The following is a 9,996-nucleotide window of genomic DNA, read 5'->3' as shown; positions in this document are numbered from 1 at the left end:
AAAAAAAAATCTACCTGTGTAATTGCAAAACCACCTAGATTATCTGTTTGCTGCAGTTTTCAAAGCTGATACACCATACTCACACAAGAATGCAAAACAAGAACCCAGATGGACTGTCACATGTTTCCCGTCTGCTCTGTCTTGCCTTGCAATTTCCCTACATGGTATGCACACAGCAGAGGAAAAACAATTACCCACCGTGCTAGATTTAAAAGCATTTAATGACATAGCATATATTTAACAGATAGGGCAAAAGTTGAGAGGTACGGGTCATACAACTGAGCACCAGGCCTGGGCGACAGTTGACCACCTCCCTGCTCAGGCCCAGTCTCAAGTTCATTCCTATCAATGCCATTTTGATTGTGCAGTAAGATGAAAATTTGTCATTACAATCATTACAGTGACAGAAATGCACACTATGTATCAAATAGCAAGGTAATGAAGCAAATTATAACACAGTGTGGCAACGCACGAGCAAGTAACCATTAGAGTAACATTACTTTGTCCAGTAAATGCTTCAGTTCCACTTGTACACTTACCAATGATTTAAAGGGTTTATTATACATCTAACTTTATTATACTTTGTACTAGAATTATCTCAAACATACAATATAATGTATTTCAGCAAAAAAAAAAATTGAAATTACAGATTATTTAAAACAGTATCAGTTTCCTACTCCTTGTATACCGACATTCTGAACCGTCGTCGCAGTTGATGCAGAAAAGCCGCATGTCGTGTGTTAGTAAGTGATGCCTGATACAAATGGTTTGGTCTGTAGAGTTTACAGGGAGCTGCACTATGGCTGCAGCGAGATCTTAGCACGCGGTCTGCTTAATCAAGATTAGACCCACCACGGGCACTTCTATAGTCAGGACTCAGGGTAACCACTGGGGTAAATGGAAGAGAACGGTGTCAGGAACTTGGTACGTTGTTTCTCTGGTGAGCACAGGAAATATTGTTTAAGCACCGCTGCCTTGCATACCAACAGCACTAGAGGCGGGTTATTTCCAACACAGCCTCACAAAATTGAGGAACAGTAAATATTGAGATCTAATCTATATAATTCATTAAAAAATCTGGTCCTCCCTCTGCACCTCAGACTTTTGTAACTTGGAGATAAAGTGTTTAGGTGTTTCCCCCCCACCCCCCGGAAATGCTCTATAAATTAAAAAAAAAAAATCAACCACATTGAGGAACATTAGGCACAGAGAGTAATGTGTTGGTTCTGAGCTTGCATGCTGGAATTTCACTGAAAAGGTAAGAGAAGGGCAGGAGATGAAGGAAAGGAGCTCATTTCTTTTTGCCAAAAAGGCTGAACCGCTTCTCTTTGTCTTTCTCTTTGTCCTTCTCCCGCTTGCCGGGACTGGACTCGCTGGTGATGGTGACGACGCTGGTGGGCAAGGTCTGTGCCCGGCTAGATGCTGGCGTGCTCTGGGTACTGGCGGACACCTCGTGTTTATCGGAGGAGATGGCGGAGGAGATGGCCTGGATCCATGTGTTCATTTCCTCCTGAACAAAGGAGGAGGCAAGGTGAGACTCAGCTGAGGATGGCACAGATGCCTCACCCCACCTGCATGACCATCCTGCTTCCACTGGCCCAATGTCTTGGAAACAGCATGTCTGGCTAACAGAGACCCCTAACTCAGGGGCACGCTATTCCCTGTTGAGTACAGTGAGTACAGTTCAACTCCAACAGAATTTAAAACCTGACAGTCCTATAACTTGCAAGAGCTGGAAGTCTGGTTGCCGGGCCCACTATAGAGGTTGCGTCTACTTTTTCTTTTAATAGGTACGCTTATATATATAATTGACACAAAACATTTATCGGGAGCTGCTTTTCAATTTCAAAGCATAGGTGTTTTTTTCATCGGTCTCCCCACTCTCTCCCTCAAGGTGGAGCACAACTATGAGATGGTTGGTTAAAGGCATTGGGGTATAGTAGGGAGGCTCTGGTGCTGGGACTATCTTGCTATGCTGCCTCATCCACTTGGAGGGAGTGGGCAAGTATTCCTTCACAGATTGAAGGGACCCTGCATTCTCTCTTTCGCCAGCGTAAGGAGATGGCAAGATGACAAATTTACTGCCTCTCAAAGACATGAAAGAACCAGACACCTTCCAGTGTCAGTGACTGTGGAGACAGATCACAGAAGCCATCAGTGATCACTATTTAAACACAGAAGCTGTTAATAAGCTATCATGCCACAAATACTTACAAACTAAATATTTGATAGAAATTAATCTTAGAGACTTACATCGTCTTTGGCTTGGAAAAGGTACTCATTACCATCACTTAACCTGCAGTATGAAGGAGAAAGTCAGTCACAATTTAACTTAAGAAGAAAGATTCCCCCAACTCCTATATCCTATGTGGGACACAAGCAGGCCAGGGGAGTCATAGGAGAAACACCCATCAGAGCTATGCATGCATCATCACCCCAAAGGCACTCCACACGGGCCCAGCAACGGCTTCTTGGATATCAAGAAACCATGTGGTAGGGCCAATATAATCAAGACAGGCACTTGGGGTTTCAATGCCCTGGAAGAACCAAGAAGTCCCAAACATGCCAAACATGTGGCTGTGCTGTAGCAAGGACCACTTGGATGTATGATCACTGCTCTAGATTGAATTCAAGAGAAAGCTCTTCAAAAATTACGAACCTTTCTGAAATTTTGCTGCATAGCTTGCTTGTATCTCCCATATTTACAAATACCAGTTTCTGAATATACCTACAGAAAAGATGTCCTAGGATGACAGAAACTGCCCTTGTGAGGCCACTGCCATGACACCGAGGTCAATGAGTTGGATGGCTCACTTATTCCCTCCAGAGGAACAGTGATTCCCTCCAGAGGAAGGAGGTGATGCTGGTATGGAAGAGGTAAGTGCCTTCTGCCAATACCAACTCTCTGAAGCTGTATCATGTGAGTATAAAGTGGGAGCCAGGCTGTCTGCGCCTGCCTTAATGGAATAGAGTGTATTCCAAGTCCCAGAAAGCCTGCCTATAGTGCTTGTCAACAGAACTCAATAAAGCTCACCATGTGGAACTCTCATCCATAGAGGTTGACCTGGTCCAACTGGCAAGATACATACATGTAACTGAAGACCCAAAGCTTTCCAGATCCCCAAGTAAGTATTAATTAAGTGACAGCCTAACCACTAATATATTTTCTTTTTATATTTTTCAAAGATAAAATCGTTATTTTGTCCATTTCCAAGTACAAGCAGAACTTAGAGCCCCCGGGAGAAGGTGTATGTGTCCTGCAGTATAGAGACTTCTGGGACTAAATGGTTGCAGAGGCAGCAGGAACATCTGCTGGGTGAGTCAGGGGTGCAATGTGCTGGGTCCTCACACGTACTTCCTGTTTGTCTCCCTCTGGCTTCAGGATGACTCACTTGACCTATCTCTAGTTAACTCATCAACAAAGAACAGCAGCTCCTGGGTCTGGATTATCTGAAAAGATGAGAAAGCCCCTTTCTCAAGCTATCTTTTAGTTGTGAAATGGGAACTGCTCACTTTGTCTTAGGGAACAGTAACTGCCAGGTTATAAACAGGAAGATACTTTTTTTCAATGTTCAGCTGCGCCACTAACCAGAAAACCAGTGATTGAGGAGCCCAAAATCCTAACCAAGATGCATATGATACCAGTTTGTCACTTTATTGGGGATTTTTTAATTATTATTTTTTAATTTTTAAAAAGATTTTTATTTATTTTTGCATAGAAGAACTGGGGTGTAGGCCTGAGGTGGCAGGGGGAAAGATTCATCAGACAGGGTGGAGTGCAGAACAGGAAGATTTACTGAAATACACTGCTGAGGGGAGCAGTGGGTGAGACAGGAGAGGTCTGCCACACCATAGGTGGGTCAGCTCCCTAGCTGGGGATCGACTTCAGGCTGTTGCGCTAACAGTGCTGAGACTTAACCCCTAGGCCACCAGGGAGGCCCTATAGGTTATTTTTTTTTTAATGGCAAAGAAATCAACCAATGCTGGTATTTATCTAAGAAAACCAAACCCAGAGTAAAAGATAAACACACATGCACAGTCAACCACAAAGCAAAACAATTCTTACCTTAGCTTGAACACATGTTTCTTCTTTTTGTAATCAAGAGCCACTTCACAGATGGCTTCTTTCAAACTGACAGGTACCTCGCTGTGGTAGGGAATTCCAGAAGCAGCAGTCTTTGCATCTTTGTAGAAACCCATTTCTTGGTTGTTTATGACACAATAAACATTGTGCCAGGACCTGAGAGTGAAAACAGGATCATCAAGATTCTCTATCACTCTCAAAGAATTAAGAATTTGATTAATATGAAAATCACCATCATATAACTTGGTATAACCACTCCCTTGTTAATAGCCTTTCCTCCATTCTGCTAAAACTAAACAATGGACCAAAATTCCTCTGTGGACTCCTGGGACAGGATTCATGCTTCTGTGCTGGCTAGTTTTGTGGAGCTACTTCTCTAATTTTGTGGGAAAACTGTTCTCTTCCATGAAGTAAATAAAGGTACTCTTGGCTCTGATGGAAAAGATTTTTATTGATGTTTGGTACTCTGTGTTATAGAGTCCTGTCGTGGTAATGGGGTGCTGGCTCCTTTTTGAAACATGTCTGTCATTAAGCATGAAGAGCTCTTCCAACCTCAGCTGCATTCTTAATGTAGCTTGGAAGCTTGACAAGGGGACCTCTCCTCATCCAGAGAGGTAATAAAAGTAGGGTATTTGGGAGATTGGGGAACATTAAGACTGAAATGGAGTTAAGGCTTAGGAAATGGGGAATAGCTTAAAAAAATGCAAGTAAGAGAAACAATGAAATTTCACTTTAAGACTCCTCAAGCTCCATTTAGCAGTATTCCTTCTCAGATTAAAATACTAAGGCCCCTATTCATGACTCCCATCCAGTTCAAACTCTATAAAGCACTCTGCTCCCAGTTCCCATGATGAAAACCCAGAACACCCAGATGCCCAGGCAGCCACACACCAATCAATCATGTGAGCGTACCCACCCCTTTCAACTCACCAAGGGTGCACCTTGACCTTTACCAGGCCGCCCTATAGCTGACTGCCCAGCCTTGCTGCTGTTACCTGCTTGAAGCTTTCTTATTGTGAGCCTCCCACTCGTGCTTCCGATTCAGGAAGCCTTCCATCTGGGCTGAAGGCGTTTCCTGAGTCCTGGCTGGTAAGGTGGCGGCACTCTGGGCTGGGAGGGCAGTCTTGGCTTTTCGATCAGAGGTGGGGGAAGGGATGGGACTGGACTCCTTTGAACTTGTCCGCTGTTCTGCAGCACCGTTGACCATTTCACTTGTGTCCACCGTTTCGACCATCTAGGGACAGTGGAGAGGCCATTCAGCCAAGCGTGTGAGCTGCGGGGGCTCACATACGCTCTGACTTGCACACGTGGCTGTGTATAAATGCCTGGCACAGATCGAGGCAGTACAGTAAAACCATTGCACATCCCACAAAGCCAGCTGGGCACCAAGGACATTAGAAGGTGGGAACGGATTAATACCAGCCCGTTTATGGGGAATGAGAAAAGCGAAATGCCAGTATGAGTTTTACTGCACTCTACTCCTCTGATCAATCCATTTTCTCTAATGTAGCTCAGATTATTTCCTTACAGTTACTTTAAAACAAAAGGACAACAGTCACAATCACACATATTAAATATGAGAGTGGACGTTATACAGCAGCCACCTTACAACCAAAGGACGCCACCAGAAGGGCTGGAAGTTGAAGCGAAAGGGCATTCACAAACAGATTGATAGACAACTCTATCAGAACTACACAGCATTCCCCCATAGTAAGACAAAGGAAAGACCTTTGGTTTCTGAAAATGCTCTCTGGCTCTCCTCCCCCACCCCTCAACACATTGTCATAAACACATGCAGAAATTAGGACGACAATCATGCATTTCACATCTACCATCCCAGTTAGACTTTGGAACTTAAGAGCTGGAAGGAAATGAGGCAAGTCAACAAACATCAATTTAACCACATCTGCCGAAGTTGTATCGTGAGTGGGTTGTAGTTTGTGTTAAAGGAGCTAGAAAAGCCAATCACAGTCACTCAACACCACACGGCTATTTACCCCCAAACAAAGACAGAACCAGGGCCTTCCCCATCACGTGTTGGTTGATCACGGTGCCTTGCTGCACTGAGACGAGAAAGCCCAGACAGCCAGGCTTCCAGCGGCTCTGACCCTTCAGGATGGAGACGTCTTCGGGAGCTGTTCCTTCCCAAGCTCATTTAAAATGGAAACCCTCATGGCTTTTCGGCTTTGGAAATGCAGTAGGGTCTCCATTCAATATCGCTTTCAGTCTGTGTGCCTTCAACTGAGTACCATTAACTGTAGCAGCCCCTGGCTGATATACCCAGGGGGTGAGATTAGCAAGTTACTAAAGCTGGGTGTTGGCTGACACTTTAGTGGATTACAGACAACCTACACCCCTCATACACGGACAAACATGGAGGTGTCAATGGTACGCTCATTAGATACATCCCCCACCACTGCTGCCCAGAACCAAAATGACACCAAATTAGCAGCAACAACCTTGACAGGAAAAACAATAGACTGGCCACCACTGCTGGACACCCAGATCTGTCAACTCTCAGGAAATGGAGCTCTCATTTACATCTTATCCAAGTGGCTGGGTCACAAGTTTACATTATGTCCATCCAAACCATTACCATTAGCTTTGGGTTTTAGGGTGAAACTAGAGGCCATCAATTGAAGGGTGCTTTACCCACACAGAGATGTGGAGAATGGATTCTGAGGGCAGAAATACATGGGAGTGAGGGGCAGGGGGTGTGATCATCCTGGCCTTGCAAGTGACTGCCTCTTCACAGGCACTTATTAGTGATAGGTTATTACATATTTCTCTTTCCTTTAACTTTTAAAGAAGAGGTGCAGGAAGGGATATTACCAGAAAACAAAACCCAGAGTCAAAAGAAAATGAATGGATTTTTAAGTTGACAAATCTGTTCTAGTGTGTGATTTACAGGAAACTTCCAGTGGGGAGGAAATACAAGTTTGGTCTGTAAAGCCTGTGCCAGGCATGACTTCAGGGAGACATGGAGTTAGTGTTGTATAGAAACCAGGTTAAGAAAAAATTAGTGCTGCAGGCAGGTGTGACTTGAAAACTGCTAGTGACAGTATTGCCAAGGGTAGAGAAATGTTTACCAAATTGGCTAAAATTTATTGTACTTCAAAGGTAAGTGAAGGCAGGGAAGTCTCTTTGAGAAAAATTCTGCAGCAAAAATTTTTTTCTTTGGAGTTAGAAGGAAAGAGAAAACTCCAAACCAGTATGCAGAGATAATTAATGTTTATGCAAATGAATCACTAACCAAGAAAACAAGGAAAATAAAAGGAATAAAAATGAATTTTAATGGACATATGCTGTAAGCATGCCAACAGACAGCACACTACTAGAGACAAACATCAAAAGCAAATCACAGTGCTATGACCAAACAGTGGGTACATGTGAATACAGCCCCCTCCCCGCCCTTTGTTGCCTCTCTAGAGCAATTAGTCTGGAGTGCTTTAGTGGCTGGATGCACCTGAGATTTAAATCAGGAGGTGAACATAAGTGCAACGTGACAAGTAGCAGCACAAGAAACACCTGATTGGTTTTCTAAGTGCATGAAGCAACACTATTTTCAAGTTCATTAACTTGAGTCTCTGCACCATAACTCAAAGTAATAAAAAGATTTTCTTCTATACAATCCAATTGTAATTAAAAATCTGTTCTGGCAATCTGTTTTATCTAAAAATCTAGATAAAAATAGGCATGGGAACAAACGCCAGAAACATAGCACTCCTTCGCTGTGTGCTTATGTGGGGTTTTTTTTTTTTTGGTCTTCTGAAAACAAAAAAAAGCATAAAATTGGATACTAGTAGTGTTGATGGTACAAACTTTAAACATATATATGGAAACATCATATATATACATATAGATCAATGACATACATAATGTAATTCAGAGCCAGAAACACACGAGGGCTCCCTAAAGACCACAGATGAAACTGTGTTAATTCCTAAAATGGATTTGGGTGTGTTTTCAGGCAGAGACCCAATAATGGTGCACACTACCCCCAGAACATAAGAAGCTTGGCATCTATCTATATACCCATCTACAGTCACAGGTAGATAGATATGTACATAGAAATAAGGAAAAACAAACAAGATGCTATATGATGTTATCCTGACAAAAGAAAAAAAAAAGACATGCATCATGAAATGAAAAGACAAATTAGACTTAACTCATGGAGAACACATATCAAAACAGGTTTCTGATTCCACTAACATTTAAATATGGCAAATGAGCAAGTGAATGTCTCACAAGGTTTTGACTAAATATGGATTTGATTTTGTTTTGTCTTTATTAGTAGCAGGAAGTCACCTATTAGCTTTTATCCTAAAGAACAGGATTTCTGTTAAAAAATAATTTTAGTCCATGCTGGTGGTCTGATAAATACCATCCTGGAAGACTCCTTATTAGAAGACTCCACAAAAAGACTGAAGAAAGTGAAAAACAAATCAGAAGGTCCCTACAAGATGTACCAGAGTGTATCTAGTGTCTCTGTCGACAGAGACACTAGAATGAATTCTGAAGCCAGAAAGTGTGCCGCTGCTCCTATGGGTGGTCCACCACAGCCTTGTTCAAGTAATCAGGGTGGACCAGAATGGCTTTTGTTCCACATTTGAAAAATTGAAAAAGTTTGATACCCTGAAGTCATCAAGTGCATGGAGAAGCCTTGAAGTCTAGTAGGCAGGCTTCCGGAACATGCTGAGTACTGCCAGCCCCTGCCCCGTCCCCTGTCCTGGCAGTGACTGAGACAAAGGTGTGGCAGAGTCAGCATGCACTTAACTACTGAAGCTGGCTGCATTTTCTGGTGCATGGAGTAGGCCTAGAATTCTCCGGACTTGGCAGGGAAAAAAAAAAAGAGAGACAAATGGCTTTGTAAAAAGTAATAATCTGAGCTTTCCCAAGTTGATCCAGCTTCCTTTCTTCCCCCTGTCATTTTTCAACAAATAAATGCATCGTCCATGGAATGTTTATACAGCTGACTTCAGGTTATAGTCTTAGTACCGAAAGTCTGTAAGTTTCCTTCCTTACAACCCAGTCTTCCTAGTTAATAGTAAACTATTGCAGGTTAATAACATCTGTAAAAGGAGCTACATCTAGGGCAATATTGCACCCTGTTAGTATAACTGGATGTGTCATACCTGTTGGATTCTAGTTTTCTTCTTCACTTTGCTGTAATCTCATTTAATTTCAATTACTCATGTAAGGCTTTCGCTGTAAAATCTTAATAAAGTAAAAAGCTCACAATAAATAAACAAAAAAGTAAGTATGTTGCCTTAAGGCAACTGAGCATCCATCAGTTAAAAGACTTAAATACACATGAATTAAATGCAAACAAATATGAAACCAAGGGCGGCTATGAATTCAGTAAAATTTTAACACTGTGGGTAAAGTGGAAGCCAAAAGGTCAAACCAACAGGATTTGGAAAGAATGGTTCTTGACAAATGGCAGTGAACTTCACAGTCCAGACCAAGGCTGGTCACTGGCTGTCCGTCTGCTATTAAAGTTTTTGTAGTTTTGGTAGGTTTGAGAGCGGTAACTAACCCGTGGAGATCCCTGTTCAGCCGGCAAGCCGTTCTGGGAAACTTGCTCTCCTTTGGAAGTATCCCTGTTAGGGAAAGGAGAAGAGAACAAGAGGGGGAGGGAAGGAAGAGAGCAAGGGAGGAAAAGGAAAAGGAGAAAAAGAGTAAGGGGGTGGGGAGAAGAGTCAGTTTTACTACAGGTTCTCTGTAAGAAAAACCAATGCAACCTCCTTTCTACACAGTGTAATTTCTTTCCTAAAGCTTTCCAAGTGTTTCAAAGAAACTCTAAGACTATGGACATGCCCCTCCACGCAAAACCAGCATCAGGGACTGTAATGAACCTCTTACCCACAGCAAAATAATTAGCCTTTCAGAAAGAGAATCTGTCAGAAAGA

General features: G+C 42.7%; 1 protein-coding gene across 2 annotated transcripts in view; it reads right to left on the bottom strand.

The window, feature by feature from the left end:
- Nucleotides 1-203: 203 nt before the first annotated feature.
- The window catches only part of SPTBN1 (spectrin beta, non-erythrocytic 1), a 148,275-nt gene continuing 138,482 nt past the window's right edge, over nt 204-9,996 (bottom strand). The window contains exons 31-35 of one of the 2 annotated variants that reach the window (XM_054701455.1): nt 9,624-9,687; nt 5,080-5,318; nt 4,067-4,240; nt 2,254-2,296; nt 204-1,510 (exon numbers count right to left, since the gene is read on the bottom strand). In XM_054701455.1, the coding sequence (XP_054557430.1) occupies nt 1,292-1,510; nt 2,254-2,296; nt 4,067-4,240; nt 5,080-5,318; nt 9,624-9,687 (739 nt within the window). In that variant the 3' untranslated portion in view covers nt 204-1,291. The other variant, XM_037527414.2, reaches the window with a different exon arrangement.

The sequence above is a fragment of the Talpa occidentalis genome, unplaced genomic scaffold (assembly GCF_014898055.3).
Source record: "Talpa occidentalis isolate TD23 unplaced genomic scaffold, MPIMG_talOcc4v2.1 talOcc4.5, whole genome shotgun sequence".
Lineage (NCBI taxonomy): Eukaryota > Metazoa > Chordata > Mammalia > Eulipotyphla > Talpidae > Talpa > Talpa occidentalis.
Note: the sequence above shows the minus strand (reverse complement) of the source record. Positions and strands in the feature narration are given on the sequence as shown.